We start from the raw sequence: 22,744 nt of genomic DNA, 5'->3' as shown, positions 1-22,744 counted from the left end.
AAAATGGATCAGGATACAGATGAAGCGTGGTCGGCAGTTCATACATACCTGTGTGTGGGTGTGTGGCTGAGACGATGCCTCTCCAGATTATGGGGGTCAGGGAAGGTGTCCCTAAGGAGGTGACATGAGGAGAGTTCTTAATGATGAGATTCAGCCCTTATGCAAACATTGGTGGGAAGAGCATTCCAGGCAAATGGAAGAGACTTCTTCAAGGATCTTGAACAAGATCCCTCATACGTGTTGTGTCTATGTTCCAGGTGGGTTCTCTAGACACCTGAGTCTCTCAGGTTCGGGGGCTATTTACTAGGATCTGAAAGCAGGACGGATGGGCAGGTTGGCAGATGACTGAAGTAGGTGAGGAACCCAAGGCCAATCTTTGCTCTGAATAAGATGGGGCTATAAGATGGGGCTTATTATGTGTTTGGCATTTGTTTTTTTAAGCTGACAAATGGGTGCAATGCAGGGAAAGAAGGCGGTCTAAGCCGGTAAGACTGACAACAGCAATCTTCATAGATATGGATGAATGATGCAGCTACTGATTATGCTGTATCACAAGCCTGCAGCAGAATTTGACTTTGAGTTGGCCACATAGGTCTGCTGGTCTGCATACCAAGGTAGCAGCGACGAGCGCGGTGAGGATTACTGCTCCAGGAATAGAAATGGCCCAGAGTTCTGAGAAACTGGATCCCATGTGCAGCCTCTCCAGGGCACTCACTCCCAAGAGTCACCCTCCTTTTATAATCATGAGTCAAAGCCCCAACACGCCCTTCCCCCCAAAATCAGCAGCAGAATTTTAAGGTAACAGGTCCTCATACCTGGCTTGTATGTTCTGTAGGGGCAAGTTAAGACCTCTCTTTCTGAGGTCATGGTGCGATTTGAATATTAAAAGCCACTATGAACCAAGGATTTAAGAGTGAGCACAGGGCCATCGCCCCCTCTTGTTGTGGGCCTGAGTTTTCACATTTGTAAAATGAAGTTGATTGGTGCTTTGTTTGGATCTCTAACAGCCTACTTTTAAAGATGGATATTTGTTTCATTATTAACCAATAAATGGAATATTTCTTACGCTCAGATTTAGTCTGGCTTTAGAGGGCCCCTCTGGTTCCTGTTGAGAGCTATAAATGACCATTATATAAAATTTTCATACATATAAAGTACTTGGTAAATGCTCATAGTTGAGTGCTCAATAATGGTGAACTGTTTTGGTAAATAACATTTTATTGAAATAAGGTCATGCCTATATTGTCAACAGACACCTTTCTGCTGAAATAGCAGAGCTGGGTAGTTGGATAGAGATTGTGTGGAGTGCAAAGCCAAAAATATTTAGTACCTGGCCCTTTACAGCAAAGAGTTTGCCAACCTCTGCTTTAGATGACAATACATTGCAGTCTGTAACAAAAAAACAAAACAAAAACCCACAAAAAACAAACAAACATGAAACACTGACTTGTTCACTCCTTTCACCAACTTTTTTTCTTATGGCGTGAAGTGGATATTTAAATCAGAAGCTGTATAAGTAGATGTTGAAGACAGAGCTTCATGTATCAGAAGGCGTCCGTCAGTGGTGCCTAATGTTTTTGTATGTGTGGTTACACAGAAATCCCAGTCTAAGATCCTGAGCTTTCTAAAAATATATGCTCTCATTGTCAGTCAAGACAGTGATTTACTTAACCTTCGCTCTAGTTTATAAACCTCTGAACAGTGTAATCAGCATAATTCTTGGGAGGACATTGGAAATGCCTTCACATGCTTCGGTGGAAAATGGTTTCTGGGATTTTCTTTTTTTCAAACATGGCTCATGAGAGATTTGGGGACTTATTTAGCTGCCTTTATCCAGGCAAATCTGGTTACCTTGTTGGGATTTTGATCTTGGTGAAGATTAGACTATATATGACTCATGCTAAGTGAAAGGCCTGCGAGGATAAGTGAGCTGGCCTGCAGTTCCCCTGCCTGGGAAGGAGGGCCGGGCATGAGCAGAGCCCGCACCAGGAGCACAAATGCTTTCACAGTCAGTCTGTGGACTTCCTTGCTCATGGAAATGCTTCGGCCAGGCTGTGCTGGGACAGGGACAGGGACAGCGCTGATGGAAGGCTTTCTATTTCCATGGCTTCCCAAAGTTTGCTCTCACCGAGAACTCCTGGGTTCTACTCTGGGTGAAGAGGTCAGGATTAGTGTCTGAATGTCATTCCTACTTCAGGGCCAAATTATATGTGACCGGGCTCAGGCAGATGGGAGTGTACAATTGTCTTTGAAAATGTAGTACACGGTCATTTTATATGCTTTTACTTTACTAGCGTTCTTCCACCATCTCCCAGATGTTTTGCTGGTATACTCAGGTTTTTAAGCCAAAATTATTTTTGTTATTTTGTTCCTTTATTTGTGTTATGTATTTCTCACTCTTTCACGCTGTATGTCTTTCCCATTTCCTGTCTCCCATTCTCTCAAATTCACTCCAGTCAGGTTTTATCCACAGTGAAATGTTTCTCATCAAGGGTAACAATAGCTTCCACATAAGTGAATCCAAAACAGAACTTCAGATGTTCATTTTTCGTGGTTTATTGTTGATCATGTTTTCCTTGAAGTATTGCCTACCTGGCTGTTTACCTCTCCTATGTCTCCTTTGCTGATCCACTCATCTCCCTAACTGTTAATGGTTGAGGGCCCATTCATGGCATTTAAACGACAAGCCAGGCCTCTCTCACTTGACTCTTTTTTGACTCTTCAACAGCTTCAGTCCGTCTCAAAAAGGCCTATCAAATGCAATAGATTCCAAATTGAAGTCCCAATTCCATGTATACCTTCACCCTCCACTCTTCCTCTGCGGTCTTGCTGATCTAGGTAATTCTAGTTATCTAGTTATTCATAAGTCCACAGACCTGGGAGTCATTTTTTTTAACATTTAGTTGGGTAACATTGAATATGCTCAAAAGTAAACAGAAACATAAAAGAAACTCCATGTGTCTTCACCCGGTTCCAGGAGCTATCAACCTCATGGCCACTGTGCCCTTCCACCCCCAGTACACTGCCACACCATCCATATTAGTTTAAATCAAATCTTGGTCATGAAATCTTTCATCCATAAATATTTCAGTATACCTTTAAAGGGTAAGAACATCTTTGTGTTTTAATATAACAATGCCATTACCACACCTAAAATAACAATTCCTGACTACCTATTACCTAGTCAGTGTTTAAATCCCTAGCTGTCCCAGAAATCTTGTTTATTTTTTTACTCTTTGTTTGCATCAGTACCTTGATGTCATTCTTGACTCTTCCCTTCTGCTCTTACTCATGACCATTCTATAAATCACATTAGATTTTCCTTCAAATTACATGCAGAATCTGACCATTTCTCAGTATCTCCAGTGCTACTCTCTGGAAGCTGCAGTAGAAGTGTTGTTGAGAGCTGTGGTCTCATCTAAAGGCTCGACAAGCAGAGGAAATGCTGCCACATTCACTCATGAGAGCATCAGCAGGAGTCAGCTCCTCCTGGACTGTTGGACTAAGGGTCTTAGTTCCTCACTGTTGTTGGCCAGAGGCCTCCCTTACTTCTCTTCCACTTGGATGTCTCTACAGGGCAGTACTCAGTGTGTTAGTAGAATTTCATCAGAACAAATAAGAGAGAGTGAGCAAGATGGAAGCTAGAGTTTTTTATAATATAATCTTGGAAGTAATATCCTATCACTTTTGCCATATTCTTTTTTTGTTAGGAGCAAGTCACTAGGTCCAGCCCACCTCAGGGAGGGGATTTACAACAAAACAAAACAAAAATCTTATTTGAGAAATATTTCAAAAAGTCAAAGAATATTAACGCTGAAAAATAATTTTAAGATATCATAGCTTAACTTTCATTTGAAAAAATAGAAGCAGAGACACGTAGATGATAAGTCTCTTGCCCCAAAACATCTGCTAGCAACATAAAAATTAAAACCACAATCTTTCGTTTTCCAGGTTTTCCACTCCCCATTTCTGACATCAATAGAACTTAGAAAATCTTTAAATGTGAACATCAAGATTGAAGAATCACAGATAATTCCAAGATTTTGAGACTAAATACTGGATCAATTATAGATTCATTTTTAATAAAGTTCTTTTAATTTTGATAACAAAATACTTTTTAATGGGCCACAAAAAAGTATTTATTAGTAGAGGCACTTTTCCCTCAAGTACACTAGATGGTGTATTAGTCAGGATGGAATAAGTTAGTGTGCAGTAACAAAGATCCCTAAAATCTGCAACTTAATGCAACAAATGCTTGCCTCTTGCTTTCAAAAAGTACACCTATGGGTACAGTTGACTCTCATGGGTCTTATACCTACAGGTGTTAACATCCTAGGCTCCTTATTCTAGCAATTAAATGTTTCTACTAAAAAATGATGCACATCATTCATATTTCTTTAGCAAAAGAAAAAAAGAAAGGTGATTAAACAAGGGCATGAATGCCAGGAAGTGGGAATCATTGAGCATCATCTCCAACCTCAGCTCCTTCCACTTCTGCCTTTGTCCAATCAACCACAGCCACACTGCCTCTTTATGGCTCTTTGAACACACCAAGCTTGCTTCCTCTCAGGGCTTTTGCACCTGCTATGCCTCCTCCTTCGGACAATTTTCCTCCAGATACCTTCACCACTGGCTTCATCATTTTCCTCAGGTCTCTGTTCAAATATTTTCTCATAAAGTACAAGCCCATCCTTTTGCATATCTCCAGAACTCTCTGCCCCTCATACCTTCTTTTTCACCACGTGATCTAATTTTAATTTATTTATGTCCTCCCTCTGATAGATGTTAAGTTCCATGGAGGGTATACTTTGTATTTCTTGTTCTCTCCTTCATCTCTGATACTAGAAGATTGCTTGGCACACAGCAGGTGCTTAGAAATTTGTTAAATTGTTGACTTTGCATTGCTTGGTAGCCAAATTAGCAAAGTCATTGAGACTTCACTCTGACTTTAACTGATTTTTGGGATTATCGCTGGCATGTTAATGGCATGACTTCCACCTTTTTAAGTTCTTCTCATGCTCTTCCTCCCCTCCCCTTTCCTCTTGCTTTTTGTAATTCATTTCTTGATCAATTAAGGTATATCTTGAGTTATCTTTCTTCAAAAGCTGTGTGTAGATATCATGCTCCCTGAGCCCGCGCACATCTGAGAATTGCGAACTCAGTTTGGTTCCTTGTTAAGTTTTGTTTTTATTTGTTTAGTTTCTAGGTTTTAGAGTTTTTAATTTGTTCTTTACATTTGAAAATTTTACCGGAATCTCTTTGCTTCGTTTCTCATATTTTTCTCTGATTTATACAGATTGAGACTTACATGTGGCCCACACTAGCCTAGATGAACTTTTGATATTTGTCTTTCTTATGAGAAGCTTTTCTTTACCTACATAAGTTGTGTCTTTCTTTAGCTCAGGAAAATACCTTTGCAGATTTTTTTTCCTTCTGTGTCACGTGTTCTGTTTATCAAGAAAACCAGGTATCTATATACTGGTTTTTTATGGTTGCCCCTTTGTTTCTATCACCGATTGCTTCCATCTCTTTTTTCCCTTCTGTATTCTGGGAGTGAGTATCCCATGGCATGTATTCTGTATCACTGATTCAACGTGTTGCAGGGTTTCTTTTGTACCTCTGATGATGATTGTGGTATCCTTTATTCATTTATCACTTATTTATCTGTTTGAGTTTGCCTATTATTATCATTATTGATCATTATTTTATTATTATTTTATGATTGCCTGCAATCACTTACTCCTTCCTTCTCTGTAGGGGGATTGCATGTCCTTGCCCATTGCCCTGTCACTCGCAGTACCTTCCTACTAGGGCCGTATGCTCTGTACCTCATTACCTCTGAACTTAGCCGTATGACATGATTTTGCCAGCAGAATGTGAGTGGGTATAATGGACACCAAATCCAACCAGAAACTTTAAAAATTGTATTGGAATAGGTTTTAAAATAGATTCTTCATGCTTCCTCAGCATCTTAAGGGCAATGGTGCTTTCTTCCTTTTTTTCTTAAGTATCTTTTAGCATACTTAAATATCTTCATTTTAATCAACGTTAAAATACGGGGTGTTTGCCAATGAATAGGGTAAGTGGTTTCCCCTTGAGAGTCCCTTATTGTTAGCTTTAGAGTACTCCTGGAGACTAGGCTGGAAGGCTAGTTGACATACACAGCCCCTAGACAAATGCCCAGTGTCTACACGTCTTCCATTTAGTGTGGAATTGCAGGATTTGTAAGGGATGCCTCCTCTTGCTGCTTGGTGGTCTGACCACTTAACCTAGATAAACCAAAGTAGTCTGTACTTTTCATTCCTTGTAAGAAACAGTAGATGAAAACTATAGCCCCAAGATTGTACATATCTTATTGCCCCCCTTCCTTTTATCATCTTGTTATATGCTACATTGTAGAGACTCTTCATCGCTAGTGGATGAAGACAGCAAGGTCTTGATGGCAGGTGTGGTGGGAGTTAAATATCCTCACATGCTCCACGTGTAGGAGGGATGGTTTCCCTCTGGTTTTTGAAGCCCAGTGTCAGAGAAGGAATCACAGCATAAGGATGAGGAATTTGGGCTGTTACTCTCTTCCTTTACATCCCACTCATCTGTCTGAAGGTCACATCTTTGCTTTGGGTAGTGAGCACCTCTGCTGGAGACTTGGATATTATGGACCAGTATTTCTAACTTCTCATATCCTCATAACTTTTTCTTCTGCATATTCATGAAGATTTCAATGGGAAACACTACGTTTTAGCCAGTGTCTATTTCATCATTTTCTCAAACAGCTACAAAACAGTGGCACTGTCTTCCCCTTCTGTCTAAGAACATCTTTTCCAGCCCAGCAGAGTCGATGTGATAGAAAAACACTGATTTTCCCATTTCGCCTTGGCTTCCTATGCTGGTTTTCTGGGTGTTGGTGGGACCAGAGCTCTGGCAGCAACATACTGGTTGGTGGTTGGGTTTCTTTTCTCTGCCATGTTTTAAGAGCTGGCTGTGCCAGGGAATGATTCCAGCTCTGACTTCTTCAACCTGTCACATTCCAAAAAGTGCCCAGAGTTTGGCTTTGGGAAGACCTGCATCCCAACTCCTACTCCACTACTTACTAGTGGTGTGGCTTGTACAAGTGACCCAAGTCCAATGATTATGTTTCTTTATCTGTAACGTGGAAGTAAAACACCCACATATTTTGATCAATATGAGGCTTAGAGAAACTGCAAGTATCATGCTTGGAAACCAGCTGTGCTCAGTAAATGTTGATGGTGGTACTATAATTGTCTTCACCCAAATAATTAATATAATAAAGTCACAGTCTTGATATTGTGGTTCACGTAGAATGAATGAAGAATGGCAGGGGTGGGGTTGAATCACTCAAGCTAACCCCATGCCCCGCAACTGCATTTATCAGGCCTGCAATTGATTATCTGCACAACTTTGGGAAAGTTCCTTTCCTTTTCCATGCTTCTATTTCCCATTTGTAAAATAAGAACATGGAACTATATGAGGGTATCAAGTAGGTTTCATCTCATATGACATCAGTTGATCAGTAGTGTACCTAGAAAACAGCTTTAAAAGGATTCTGAGGCCTTGGCTGGGCCCAGTAGATAAGTTTGCTATCATCTGTTAGCAGTGTCTGAAATGGGTTGGGAGGTTAGTCACAGCTATCCTGTAGTTTGCCAGGATTAGACTAAATGCTCTCCAAGGACCTTCCCATTCCCAGTACTCTGGTTCTGCTTCTGGGTCTTTTTGATGACACCCCATTCACCCAAATGAATATTTAGTGTCGTCAGAGTGAAAAGTGAGAATGGACCCTTGTTAGAAACCTGAAAGGAGATTGGTGGATTATGAAGCTGCTTCTCTGAATGGGATGGGAGTTTCTTTGAGACCTCATTGCAATTTGAGCATTAAAAAAAATAATAAAAAAGCATTTTAATCAGAAGGGAAAACAGTATATTTCCCCAAAGTTGCACATACAACTCACAGCCCAGTCATGCCATGTGTAGTTGAAATATCACTTGCTGATAGGTTTCCGTCTAATAGCATTTAACAATGGACACACTGGTGGGTTTGACCAGACTGGAAACATGTATTTCCTGATCTACTGCAGAAAGTTATAGCTTTCTAACAGTTGTATAATTATATTAATGTGTGCCACAGATAGATTCTTTTAGATATTGATTTAGCCACTTCTGTTGATATTTAGGATCTAAGAAAGTGTCTTACTTCTGGGGCCACTTGGTTAACTCTAGTAATGAGATTTGATTTTCATGAATCCTTAGGAGGAAATACTGTGAATCACTTTTCAGCCTTCAATTTTTATAAGGAAAACGAAAACATCCTGTAGTCCATTGGCATTTTAGCATCTTGAACACAAGATTCTTCCTTAAGGGAGAGGGATATTTGCCTTAGTTTTGAAAGGTTTTCAGGTACAGATGTGACACTTGGTCTTCTCTCTCCACAATCTCTATGGCAGGGTGCATCCCTCATACTCGCTCCTTGTAGGCCTCACCTCAGCCGGCTGCCAGCATCACTGGGTCCCGCTCTTATGAATCTGTGATTTCTGGCAAAGCCAAATCACCAGTCTGTAGTCATACTGTTGCACTAAATATGGTGAAAAAATTATATTTTAGATGGTTTTCTCAGAAACAATCAACACTAAGCGTGACTTTTGCTCACGATGTACCCTCGCCAAGACTCGATGGAAGGCCACTTTTATAGGGGGATCTATGAATATGACCAGACAGCAGCAATAAACAGCTGAAAGTAATCTGTGAGGCGTTTGCAAATTACCGCTCATGAGCTGTAGTGGTTGTGAAAGATGATTTGTGGTTCTCGCAGGATACCCTGCAAATTGGGTCTTTCATCTGCGATGCTTTCTACGGTTAAACCATTTCATTTCTCATATTAACAAATGATAACTCTGCCATTGTTAATCTAAACAATTTGATTTATATTTTTCTGTGCTGAGAAGCTGTTGACATTTCAGGGTAAGTAATTATTTTCATTGCCAAATGCTGTTTGTGGTGATTGTAGGCAAAAGATAGAAATCTGAATTATGCGTATTCACCATTTTAATCGTTCTCCTTCAAGACTATTTATACAGCAGGAATCTGTTTGCCTGAGTTAGCATCTCTCCTTAGAAATCTAATAGGACATGAGTGCTGACCGGTGAGGGTTCTAGCCACGTTCAGGGTTTTCTGTGGTGTGTTGGATGCTCTCGCATGTGACGGCTATGGGCAGGGGACAGGGCTGGCCTGAAATGTCACCGAACCTCTGGCAGAATCCTCGGCGCTGACAGTCTGAAATCACAGCAGTGGGAGGAAATGGATTATTGGCCTCAGTAGTTCCAGCTTATGTAATATCTGTTCAAGTATCTCACAGGGTGGTTGCCAGGATTACATGACAAATGCTCATGAGAACGCCTCTCACTATGCCTGGTACATAGCGCGAGCTCGGGAAACATTTGCTGAAATGGGGACAACATAAAAGAGGATCTTCTACATTTCCTTTCTCATATTGCTTTCTTGGCCAAGGACTCACAGTCCAGGGCAAGAGAAAGAAACATTTTTTTCACTACATCCTTAGACCGGATGCTCAGCCTCGCTACTGACGTGGTGCACGAGACAGAGCAGAAAGGAGGCACTGGGACTGGGGCAGAACAGCTGGCTTTCTCTGGGGTCTCTTTTTGATCTTAAAATCCATGCTAATTTTTCAATCTGCTCTTTAACATATCCAGGTTTATTTTCATATTCAGGAAAATTAACATCAAAGTTTATAGTTTTCCCCCAGAAAAATCATTTAGCAAAATTGCTGCTCTGAAAAGATGGTCCATCATTAGCTTGTGGGTGTTCATGGGGCCCACACTGGTTGTGAGGCACTGTGGGCAGGGGTAGATGGCCTCCGTGATGATTAGGGCACGTTGGTGTGTGTCCTGCAGGGTAAGCTGTGGTAGGTTCATTGTCTGTTTTCCTCGGCCCCTTACACTGCTGGGCAAAGCTCTGGCCACATCAGAGGGAGACAATATTCCTGCATGGGCAGACCTCCCATTCACATCCCAGGTCAGGGAATGGACTCCTGATTTAGGACTCAAACCCATTTTGACATGGCCCGAAGGAGTGAATGTAGAGCCAGTACCCTGAATAGCAAATGTATTCTACCCTTTGAACCAAGTTCAATTGATTCGTTCTGGTTGCCTACAGTGCTGTCTTAAGAAGGCCTCTGTGGTGCATGGAGGCTCAGCGGGGAAGGGTGCTGGGATTGATTAGCAATGTCTGTCAAGGCCTCAGGAGGGATAGCTTGCTATTTGCCATTGTCTGCTTTTGACATGCCCTTCACTCTTCTGTGTAAAGCGAATCTAATACTAACAGGTGACTCAGTATGAGACGGGGCATCATGAGAGACAGAGCAGGTAGATTCCACTTTAAGAAAACCTGGCATGAGAAAATGCAAATTTACAAAATGCATAAATCTGGAGCTAATTATTGTCATTACAGAAAGATTCCATGAAAGGTTCCTTTAAATAGCAAGCTCCCCTACTGCATTGAAATGATGATTCAATTTACAGAAATTCACTTTGCATGCAACTCTCCGGGACCGTGTCTGTGCAGGAAAGCAAGCCGCACCTGAGTTCTTAAACCCCAGCCTCGGTGCCGCTCAGGATGGCTGCCGCCACACACCTCTGGTCTCTGGGATCACTCCCACTCCCCGACTTCCTTCCCGCTTCCTCTCGCAGAGTGTTGAGCAGACGATCCGGGCGGTGGTCAACAGCTGCTGGCTCCCACCCCGCCGCGGCTGCGTCTCATTAGCGGGCGAGCTGATTGCCGCGCGTGTGTTTACGCGTGGGTGTGGCCCTCCAAGCCCGCGCGCCCGTGCGCTGCGGTGTGGATGCAGATGCCCACGAGCCATTCCCTCGCTCTCAGCCCACCCTAAATTCATTCCTGCTGTGAGTTATAAATGCATGGTTCCGATCGCCCGGTGGATATGGCTTTCAGTGATAGGTGCCCCGAATTCCGGCTCCCCGACGTCTTTGTGTTTGTTTATACATGATTTACCCTTGCATCCCAAAACTTCCCCAGACCCTGGGCCTCAGTCCCATTATCCAGACATGAAACCCTCCTCTTCCTCTGTGGCCTAGAAAGCCCCAAATGGTTTTCTGATTTAGAAAATTAAATATAATCTGACTCTTGTGGCAAGCTACAAAATTCCCGACCAACAGACGCTCCCATTAAATATGTAACATACACAACATCTAAAAGTATCACCAATCTAGCATGAACTTGAATTACAGAGGCATTCAGTGCCCCTTGGGTAGGATCACCAGCTTCTTCCCAGGCACTCACAATTGGGCACTTTTCCAATGGACCGTAAAGCTCCCAGGAATGCTGACTGGCACACGTGTTTGAATTTGTGCGCTCTGTAAAAGCAACTTAATGCAGGGAAGAGGGCCTTAAAGAGACAGTACCTCCCCTTCTTCTGTGCATGGTCTTCTCCTACGTAGAATAATTCTAGTAACTTCTCAGGCACAGAACACAGGTCTCATCTCTATTTCATCTACAGCATTTTAAAAATCTCAACATAAACATAAATCTCTTCCCAGGAATACGTTTTACAAACACATCTGTTTTTTCTGTTTTTTTTCTTTTGGGAAAACCAAAATGAGGCAGTGACAGTGAACATATCAGCCCTCCCCAGACACTATCTTCTGGCCTAATGTGACTATTCCTATTTGAGACGAAAGCTCTCAAGCTGGTGAGCTATCAAACAGCTCTTTTCCTTCTGTCTTCACAGGCTCGTTGGTTTGAGCCAAGGGTGCCCCACGGTACTTGGCTGTGATAGCTGCATAGGTGCAGCCATAGATGGTGGCCACAAGCATCATGAGACACAGGATCCCACATGCAACCCCAGCGATGATGACAGTGACCAAGGCGTGACGCAGATTGGGCGACCTGGGCTTGGGTTTGAGGTCACATTCTGAACGGTCTTGCTCCCCAACACTGTGGCTCTCAGGAGGCCTCGGGACAGCCCGGTGGGCAGAACCCAGCCCCTGCCCCTGCGAGGACTCCAGATCTGGAGAGGGAGGAGGGCAGGGCTGGTAGAGCTCATGAGGGATTGTAAGGAGGTCCTTTCCCTTCCAGGTGTCCGGTGACACACAGACGACATTGTCCATGACTCCCCCTTTAAAAGACAAAAGCAAAGGATGGTAACGGAGCCTGACACAACCGAATCCCAAAGCCTCAGCCTGCAAAAAGTTAGGCAGATGGGATTTATAAAGCACCTTTTTTTTTTTTCTGAAGTCAAAGAATTTAACAACTACATTTTATGATTTTAGGATTTTTAAATTGGCCAAATGCTAAAAACGCCACACACTAAATTGCCAATTATGTATGACCAAGAATTCATTGGAAGGCAGGTCACCTTTACCTTATAAATGCCGAGGGCAAAGCGATGCAAAGGCTGACAAGAAGGGGCACTGGGAGCCAACCCGAGGGCACTCACGCCCCTAACGAATCCCTCCACACAAACAAACCTATTGTACCCAGTTCCCACTGGAAACCTGAAAAGAATAATAAAAGCAAAACAAATGTCCGTGTGTTAATTACAAGGACCTATGTGTCAGGCAACACCCTTCAATGATGCCAAATGGGAGGTCGTGGTGTTTGAGTGTTTTGCGTATCTGAAGATTTGGCAGTAACATTAGTTAACTTCATGGGATTAAGTACAATTAACGTGTCTCCTTGGGCCTTGAAACATTTAGTACTTGGAGTACCGAACTTTCCAATGGCTTATTAGACCCCATTTCTATTCTCTGTAAAGCGATAGGTTTCCTGAGGTATGTAGACCACATGGAGGATTTGGGTGCCTGGCAATTCTTTTCTTGAAACAGCACTGGGTGGTAGATTCCATTCTGGCCAAGTTTGATCCCCAACTGTGTGACCTTGGGCACGTAGACTTCTCTGAGTACATTTTTTTGCCATGAAAACATCTATTTGTATCCAACTTCATAGTTTATGAAGCACTGTTAGATTAGTTCTCACAACTCCACTAGAATGGTAAGTAACTCTTGTCCAAGGGTCACCCAGGTCATAAGTGGGCAAAACATTCAAACCCAGCTCACTGCCTTGATCCTAGGTTTTTCCACTATCCTCGGTGCCTCCTCCTCTCTTTCTCTTTCCTCCTTTCTGGAGTGTCCAAAGGTCAGCGGAGTTAACACAATGACCCTCAGTAAAGCCCTTTGCCTGGGCAGGACCCTGTCCCATGGCCAGTGGCTCAGTTCCCCCTGGCTGCCATGAACCACCCCCCAGGATGGCTGTGAAGCCTGGCACCACTCTTAGCCAAGTTAGACTGGAGGTTCTTTGTACATACTATGGGTGAACCATGAAATAATACCAAAAAGTCACATGCAGAGGTCCTCCCTTCAGTGTGAGTGGAATCTTCCATTGCATGGCACTCAGTTTAGGAAATGCCTTCACGTCCATTCTATCTGAGCCTTGTAAGACGAGTCCACGTGGCCCTGTTAGTAGGTGGGGCCATTTGGCTATCTTGGCAATTTAGGCCAAGGTTTATCTGGCCCAGGTCATGTCGGGGTTAGTGGCTTTGGCAGAAGTCACCCCACACCTTTTATGCTAGTAATGCTTGAAACTGAATCTGAAACTGCTAGAGTCTCTTGGGCGCCCCTGGCTTCTTCAGTGACCCCCTGAGGCAAGAGCCCCAACTTTAAAGCAAAAGGGTAACAGAGGAATTTTCTCCTTTCCTGAGCTTATGTTCAGGAGGCCAGGGGTCCACCAGAGGAGCCCAGGGTGCCACCAGGCTGCGTGTGACTAAGGGTCGCCCTCATGGACCATTTTATGCCATGCCCTGGGTTTTGTTGTAAGGCAGAAGGCCAGAGAGATAGGAATGAAGTATGGGGCTTTGAGAAGAAGTAGATACTCAACCTGGCAAAAGAGTTCTGAGACTGCCACCAGGGGAAGAAAGCCCACCTGCCAGGGGCCCAGCAGTTGCATCAGAGGGTTTACTCCGAAACTGGCGCTCACCCCGTCGCTCCAGGCTTAAGCACTGTGGTTCTCCAGTCCCAAGATTTCTGCTGCTCAATATTAGAGTGGGGGCCACGGCCTTTGGACCCAGTGGTGAGGAAATACATGGACTAGAGCCTGGGACATGGCTGGAAGGCAGGGGTCGTGGCCACCAAGTGTTCCATGGCCTCCTGCGCAGCTGTGTCCTTAGCCAGGATTCACCTCCCAGCCTTGTACCCCAGGAGGCAAGTCTGCTAATGACAGCTTGAGGGTCCCACACCCTTCTAGATTCATAGAAACCGACAATGCAAGAGGCTCCAGCTTACCAAGCACTGATTATTCAATCAGCCTGTCCTGGCCACTAGTAGTTCTTAACCACTGTCTTAGAAGAAATTCGCTTTAAATCTTGAGTCTGACCATTACTTAGCTGTACAGTCCTAAGCAAATTGCTTGCCCTTTCTGGGCCTCTGCTTGCTCATCTGGAAAGTGGGAGGGGGAAATAATGAAATTTACCCCATAAGATTGCCCTGAGGACTCAACTGGATAAAGTATATCAAGCATTTAGCACAGTATCTACCCTAGAATAAATGTTTAATACAGTCAGCTATTAGTATAAAGATGATCTGTAACTTATGAATGGAGAGGAATACTAATTACGAAATCTATGCACATGTTTTTGTGGAGGAGATATTATTAAGAATTCATCAAAGCATGTGTTTTGGCTCTTGGGCCCTCAGGAAGATGAAATATCCCCACCCTTTGTGGTCAGCTTGGGGCCATGTGACTGACTTCTGGCCACTGGAGCCAGTGAATGTCACTTCTAGGCCACAAAACCCCTGCTTAATCCTCTAAACACTTCGTTCCCATTTGGTGTTAACCTTAGCGGCCATGTGGTCAAGTTGGCCATGTCGAAAGCTGGAAGGGGCTTCAGTCCCTGAATGACTGCATAGACCCAAGCCCCTGCCCCAATTCCCTCAGATCTAACATGAGTGCCTTTTATTGTGTGTGTCACCAAGGTGGTTGTCATATCAATCAGCCTGTCCTGGCTAATACTGTTAGTGTTTGTATATATTTATAAATGAGGTCTTGACCGATACCTAGGCCCCTTTTTACCTTTTTATAATACATCAGTAGTCAGATTGTCTCCTATATTTGGCAGGAGTTTTTTGGGGGGGCAGGGTTCCTAGTTATTTTGGGTCACCCAGATCTTGTGATTCCAAATCAATTTTACCTCCCGCAGAAAGACTGATGTCTGTGCCAGGCAGCTCTGCCGTGAGGGAGCATTGGACTGAGTCATGGAATCTGAGGACCAGAATAGGTCTCAGGAGCTCCCTGGCTTTACACTGTCAGCTTCCACCTGTGACCCTGAGAGCTGGTGAGGGGCACGGCTGTCCAGAGGTCACCAGCGAGTTTGTGTCAGACCACAGGAAGTGTCGCTCCGTCCCATGTCCTGAACTTAAGAACTTTTGTTGTTGTTGTCAAGAAATGTTCTTTGATGGAAACTATCTTTTTATGTGGTTCAGCTTATGCCTCCCATTTAATCTAGAACACAATAGCTAAAGCCACTTCAGCTCTACATGTGAAGTTTTATTTACGACCACTTATAAGAAAGAATTTTGGCGTAATATGTAGCCCCTGATGTAGGTCAACTCAAAGATTAGCCGCTTAGTGATAAGCTATTTGCTTTTACATTGTTGAGAGGGATTCTCAATTCAACATTGTGCACTTGAACTCCTGTTGGGCTCTAACCTGCTCCCTTCTGTGTAACTGCTCAGCAGCCATCCAGACTCTGCTGAGTCCCTAAGTCACATCTGTAGCTCCTCTGCCTTCCTGAATTATTGACTCAAACATACATCCACTAACTCACCAGCTTCCCTTGAAAAGAAATGAGCATCTCAAACTTGACCATCCCCAAACTGAAGTCTTATTTGCCACCTCTCACAGACACTCGCCCACTTTTCCCTCCCCCACTCCCCAGTCTTCCCCTTATCAGCTATAGGCATCATGTATCTGGCTACTCCTGCAGAACAAAAGCTTGAATTTTCCATATTTACTCTCTTTTCTTCATTTTCCAGCCCAACCCATTAGCAATTTCAATCAGTTCAGTATTCCAGATATCTCCCAAGGTCGGTTACTTCTCACCACCTGGTTTGGGCCACCACCATCTCTTCCCTGGATGGCTGCAATTACTTTCTGCCTCATTCCCTGGTTCTTCTTGGGCCGCCTTCGGTCAGCTCTATCCAGAGTCAACAGAGTGACCTTTTAAAATGTAATCAGATCATATTGTTCCTCTAAATAAAATTCAAGAGATTTTTATCTCACCTAAAATAAAATTCAAAGTCTCAACCTGCTCTGCAGGTTCCCACATGCCTGGGCCTTGAGGACTTATGTTACCTTATCTCCGTGGGCTCTCTCACTCCCTTCCTCTGCTCCAGACGCTCTTTGGCCCTTAGTCAAGCCAAGTTCACTCCCTTGTCAGGCCCTCTGCACTACGATCTTTTCCCCCGTATTATCTCATGGCTCCTTCCTCCTGCTCAGGTTTTGCCCCTCATGTCACCTCCTTGGAGAGGCTCTCCCTATCCTTCCTGTCTAAAGTGGGGCCCCCTTCCCATCCCTCCCTCTCCCCTTGCCCTGCCTCACTGCTTCCCTGGCACTACCTGTGTCCTGAACATGGATATTTGTTGTCTGACTTACCATCTGTTTCTACTATCAGAATGGAACCTCCGAGATAATAGGGATTTTCTTGTTCAATGACCTTTTCTCGGTGCCTAGAAAAGTGCCAGCACATAAGAGGCACTCAAATGTAGGGCTGAATGGCTGAACCTCTGTGACATAGAGGAAAGAACTAGGGCCAAGACTCAAAAGCCATTCATTCTGTTCTCTTCTGAGCTTCCACTCTGTCATCTTGGGCAAGTTGCTGAACCTCTCTGGGCCCCCGTTTCCCATGGATAACAAGCTAGTATTGAGTTAGAAGGGCTTGATGAACTTTTCTATAAAGGACCAGGTAGCAAATATTTTAAGCTTTGCTGTAGCTACTCTGCCAAAACTATTCAAGTTTGCCCTTAGAGTGAAAAACTGCCACAAAGAATAAAAATAAACATGCATGGGTGTGTTCTAATAGAACTTTCTTTACCAAAACAGGGTGTGGGCTGGACTTGGCCCTTGGCTGGATTTGGCCCTTGGGCTGTTGTTTGCTGAGCCCTGGGGGATTTCCAGAGCCCCTCATCTTTAATATTCTAGGATCTCTTGCTTTGATTCTGACATCTGGTTAAAGCAATAGTACCTTTAGATAGGGGGTCCTATTGCATCCAACTTCAATAATGCACTTGCTAAAGCAGAGGGATCATCTTAGGGAAGATTTATAGCTGTCAATGGGTAGAGGAAGACACAGAAGGGAAAAGTGCCGAGGAGAGATACCATGCCCCAGGTGGGTCACTTTTGAAAATAGAATTTGATTCCAGTTTGGAGTTTAGTAGTTATTCAGGTGGAGATTGAATTTCCCTCCTCCTTAAGGGCTACAGTTTCCAGATAAATAATTTAATGCTGTTGTATTCAAAAAGTGGAAAGTTATCTCCATGAACTATATCTGTAGATGAATTTAAATACCTCAATTTAAACATCTTTTGGTGACTCACTTCTTTTGTCGTCCTGTGAAATGACACCAATGGAAAAAGCTTCTGTGGGGCCCCTTGCACAGCCCCGAACATCCTTTCTAATGCAGAGAACAGATAAGGCTCATCCTAGGCTAGTAACACAGAGACAGGGCTTCCAAACAGAAGTTACTGACCTTTATAGATAAATTTCTCCAGCCAGAGCTTGAGACCCAGCAAGTGGCAATTGCATTTCCAGAGGTTGTCCTTGAGAAATAAATGCTTCACGCTGGGCATGGATTCTAGGAGTGCTCGGTCCAGCTGCCGAAGCTGGTTTCGTTGGATCGCAAACAGAGTTAGGTTCTCCCAGCGCTCACCCAGAGAGGTGGGTAGGCGGCTGATGTTGTTGGATGACAGATCGAGCTCCCTCAGCTGTGGGAGGGAATGGAAAAGCCTGCTTTCCAAGGAATGCAGGGAGTTCTGGGTTAGGTTTAAGACCCGCAAGTGCTGAAGTCCATGGAAAGCTCCCGGGGCCAGGTTGGAGAGGGAATTGTTGCCCAGATTCAAGGTAGTGAGCAGTGGCACTGACCTAAATGCAGAAGCAGGAAGCTGATGTATCTGGTTATCCTGTAAATGTAGCGTTAGAGTCCAAGGAGGCAAATTGGGAGGGATTTCAGCCAGACCCTGCCGGCTGCAGTCTACAGAATTTGAGGCCCGGTGACAGTGGCACTTCTCTGGGCAGCCACACAGCCCCCGGAGCAGGACAACCACACTTGAAAGCAGGAGCAGTTCACCTACGACAAACAGAAAGTAGTTGGGATGGAACCAGTTTGTAAGTGGTGCCTTCATTTCTTCCCTTTTGGAATCACAGGCAATGCAATTCTGAGGCAGCTAACACTTTCCACAACGGAAAGAGAGGTTCTAGTGTTCACCGCCTTTGGTAGACTTGGGCTGGGCTGGGTACATCCCCAGTGTCAATAGTTACTGCAGCCTCGGTGCTAACACTGTCAGAAGCCTTGGAAAAGATCCTTTCTCAGTGGCTCAGAAATCAGAACATGGAAGACTCTAGGATGCTGAGTAGAAATGTAAAAAAGTCCTTCTGAGACATGTGCCCTTGGTAGAGGACAGCAAAATTATCAGGGCCAGAGTGTAGAAGGGTGACAGGGAGTTCAGATAGTTGCATTTCTGGAAAGTATGCTCTGGATCAGTGTGGTCCATTAGTACTTTCTGTGGGGATGGAAACAGCCTACGTCTGCTATCCAGTATGGTAGCCACTGGCTGCATGTGGCTACTGGGCTCTGAAATGTGACGACTGTAGCACAGGAACTAAACTTTTATTTGCATTTATTTTTAATTAATTTAAGTGTAAATAGCCACATGGTGCCAGTGGGTGGTATATTGGATAGGGCAGGTCTAAAGCATTCCTACATATAGATGCCCATCTTTGCAGGTGTAATAATTCCATGAAAGGTGATTGCCCCCCTCTTTTTTATACAAGAATTCTATAAAAATACAGAAATGCATGAAGGATAATATAATGAACACCCATCTTCCTGTAAAGCAATCGTTGATGGGTTTTCATACTCCTTTTTTTTTTAAATTCTCACTCAAAGAAACCATGCATTACTGATACAGGTGAACTCCCTCATGAATCCCCTTTTCCCCACCATACTGCCATATCTCACAAGGCCTTTTAAAAACCTTAATTACAACAGTAGCAAATAACCACACAGCATGTGCTTTGAGCCAGGCACCATTCTGATATATATATAGATGTATGTATATCTATTTACCTACATATATATATATCTATATATATATAGATATAGATATATAAAAATTTAACCTCATAACCTTGTAAACCTGTTTCTACTATTATCCCTTTTTGAAAGTAGAAGGTGAGGAAACTGATGCTGCAAAGAGCATTCTTGCGTGGAGCCCCTTGGCCGTGAGGAACTGTGCAAGAGGGTCTCTAGAATCAACAGGAGCCTCCTTGCAGGGCTCAGAGAGGATGGTGGATTTTCTAGATCCTGCTAGATCATTCTTCAGAGTAGCTGTATCACTCCCTTCTTTGTTCCTGAGAACTTGAATTCCAAAATAGGGCAAACATCTGTCAAGGACATTTTGTTCCATTGGTAGAGGAATTCGCAAAGCCACACGATAATATTGAAAACTCGAAATAATTATCTACTCATAAAAAATGATCTTGAAAGAGGTTTGTTTGCTTGTTTGTTTTGGGCCTTAACTAGGGGAAATAAAATGTGGCTGTCAAATGCACTGGAGCCTGTTCCTTGAATTCTCTCCTGATGTGAACAGTGCTCTGGGGCAAAGGAAAGATGTTCAAAGAGACTTCGGAGGAGGTTCTGCTCAGTTTAGCTTAGCTCGAGGGATGCAGGATGTCACAGCCCCCTCCCCCTTCCAAAATAAAAAAGAGCAAAATCCTTGTTTTCCTTTCTATAAGTTTGCAAATAATCTAAATGGCGCCTTTCAAAGCCAAACATCTCCCCATCAGAGATGAGTCGACAGTCACACGTTAGCAATGGGTCTCAGGCGTTAACTGGTTGTAGGAAAACAAATCTTCACCCAGAGAACGTGTTTTGCACAGAATCTGCCACCCTATTGATGAAAGGCTTGTCTTCCTGAGATTGCAGCCTCTGTTCATTCTTTCTTTTGCCCCGCTCCACCCTCCTCCGAGGGGGATGATCTATGAACTCCAACTTGAAGCATGGTGTTCTGTATGAAATGGCCGGCCGCATGCCAACCCCACACCTGATCATGGCTGGGCGCATTCATCTCCGAGCCCTGCCTCTGACCAAGCATGGCACAAGCATAAATTCTCCCTTAGAGACATTTTTTAAAATCTCTTTGGTCTTTAGAGAAAGACAACTTGAAACAAGGTTTCCCATAGACACCTTTTTAGGGGATCCCGTTCCTCTCTAGGGAACTTTCCTAAGGGGCTAGGGGACGCATCAGGGCTCACCTTTCATGACTGAGTCTCCGCAGGCATCGGACTTGAACCCGCAGCCCTCCTTTATTAACCAGCAGATCAACACGCTGAGGGCACAGCCAGCGCGCCGGCCAGCCTTTCATTCGCTTTTTCTGAACCCTGCTCGTGCTTTCTTCAAGGCAGAAAACAGCTGTGGCTTTCAGGGGACCACTTATCCAAGCAGCCCTTCCCCTGCCTCCATCTGGCTGGGATTGTTTTCCATTCCAGGGTCTTTTGACTGCGCCCCTCTTCTTTCTGAAAGTGTCCACCTCCCTCAGATCATCCCTGCCTGTCCCATTCAGATGACGAGCCACAGAAAGAACGTTTGTCAACTCGGGGAACAGCTGTAGCATTCAAACATGACCCCGATGGCTCAGGCTTTTTGATTATTTAATCTGCTTGAAGTCCAGGGCACCAAAATAAAACCGCCTTCTTAATCCGGTCGCGGTTTCTGAATCCTGTTGACTTAGTAACGGTGCTGTGTCAGCCCTCGGCGGGCCGGGGGCCGCTCACCGTGGATCCTCGAGCTGGGGGTCTGGCAGCGGAGCCAGCAGAGTGTGTAATGTGAGGACAAATTGGCCTGCTGGCAGCTGACACCGTTTCCACAGTGCACTTGTTCGGTCATCGGAGGCTTATTCAGCCAACATCCGTGGGGATTAGCTGTGTTGACAGGGCCTTGATGCCCTGAAATTCATAGCCACGGTTTCCTTTCGCGCACATCCCAGTCTATTCTCCCTGGTGCCACAAATACTTCTCAGCTGCTTCTTTGCTGGCTCCCCACCTCCCCCTCCTGCCGCCTCCACTCCCACCCAACTGACCTTTTGGTTCACGTGACTTTGGAAATACTTCTCAATCTTTCATCGTTTCCCTGATTTTTCACATATAAAACAATAAAGCCCCTCCACCCCCCCGTGGGCTTCGGGCCTCAATGAACTGTGACTGTTGTCTAATTGAAGCTGTTGGGAGCTTTCCCACCGGACACCTGAACATTTCTTTGAGCGTGCAAATCCCCTGACATTTGCTGTCGTGGGGATGCCTGCAGCTGCCCTTCAACTTGCCGAGATGCTCTGGGAGGCACGGGGATCCTTGTAAAGGTAAAAGCGTGCTTTTCCTGAGGCAGCGTGGGCTTCCTGACCTCCGGCAGTGAAATAGGGCTGCTGAGTGAGGAGTTTGGAGTCAGAGGAGTCTGGGTTTGAATTTGGCTCCATCATTCGCCAGCTCTGTGTCTCTGGGCAAGTGGCTTGCGCACTAGGAGCCTCGTAGCGTCATCTGTAACACGGGGATAATAGGGGTCCTTGTTTCACAAGATTGTTCCAGAGTTAAATAAAGCAATACATGTCGTGGCCCAGAGTGCCTTCATAAATATTCACAGTTTCCCATGAGGATGTCTCCCAGGACTGTCGTGCTGCTGGCTTTCAAAGGCCAACCTTGACTTGACAGGTGGAGGGAGGTCCTGACAAGACCCGGAGCCCTGGCCCCTCAGGCCAGTCTGGTTGTACCAAGGGAAGAGGCCCTTGTGCATGAAGTTGAAAATTTGGATTGTGACTGTCCTTAAGACACTGTTCTTAGGAATCCTTTTTCTTCTACTTTCTGTCTCAGAGAACCCAATATTCTCATCGTGTCCCTCCTGACAACCTGCTTTACTCAGCCGTTACCTCTTGTCCTCCAACACCTCAGAGCATGGGAGATGCAATGGGGGAAAGTTAGGTGTAGGCGACAGAGAGCCATTTAAATCTTAACAAGGGCTAAATGGTCCATCCTTCCTCTCTTCCTTCCCATCATCTGGTCTATTTTCAGGTGCTGAGAATTTAATAATGATCATTCCTTGATGGTACATGACTGTCGATGGCCTATATGTAGCCTTCAGTCATTAATTCATCACAGCATAACACTTGTGAACCCAACACTCACTCTAAGAACTAGAAAGTTACCAATAACTCGTATCAACCTGGGTGCCTCTGTCTTTCCTAAGGGTCAACAAACCTTTATTATAAAGGACCATATAGTAAATATTTTAGACATTGAGGGTGTTACGGTCTTTGTGGCAACTACTCCACTCTGATGTAGTGAGAAGAGAGAGATAGACTACGCATACAAAGGAGCGTGACTGTGTTTCCATATTTGCCAAAACGGGAGAGCTGGATCACCCCACAGGCCATAGTTTGTCAACCCTG

At 44.4% G+C, this 22,744-nt stretch overlaps 2 protein-coding genes across 3 annotated transcripts in view; one reads left to right on the top strand and one right to left on the bottom strand.

Moving 5' to 3' along the window:
- CACNA2D3 (calcium voltage-gated channel auxiliary subunit alpha2delta 3) overlaps window positions 1–22,744 on the top strand; it is a 768,096-nt gene that overhangs the window by 626,044 nt on the left and 119,308 nt on the right. The gene's annotated exons all lie outside the window — the stretch shown is intronic.
- Window positions 9,711–21,158, bottom strand: LRTM1 (leucine rich repeats and transmembrane domains 1). The gene is made up of 3 exons (XM_081159489.1): window positions 20,565–21,158; window positions 17,782–18,378; window positions 9,711–12,159 (listed from the first exon to the last, which is right to left on the bottom strand). Exons 1-3 carry the CDS (start codon window positions 20,569–20,571, stop codon window positions 11,726–11,728), a joined length of 1,038 nt encoding a protein of 345 aa, XP_081015615.1. The 5' UTR covers window positions 20,572–21,158; the 3' UTR covers window positions 9,711–11,725.

This window comes from Miniopterus schreibersii (genome assembly GCF_964146895.1).
Source record: "Miniopterus schreibersii genome assembly, chromosome: 15".
NCBI classification, from domain to species: domain Eukaryota; kingdom Metazoa; phylum Chordata; class Mammalia; order Chiroptera; family Miniopteridae; genus Miniopterus; species Miniopterus schreibersii.
Note: the sequence above shows the minus strand (reverse complement) of the source record. Positions and strands in the feature narration are given on the sequence as shown.

Bases quoted from the DNA above. Each gene is read 5' to 3' on its own strand.
- LRTM1 (XM_081159489.1), bottom strand. The intron at 12,160-17,781 runs GTCAGTAACTTC...TGTCTTTTAAAG, and splicing joins GGAGAAATTTATCTATAAAG to GGGGAGTCATGGACAATGTC.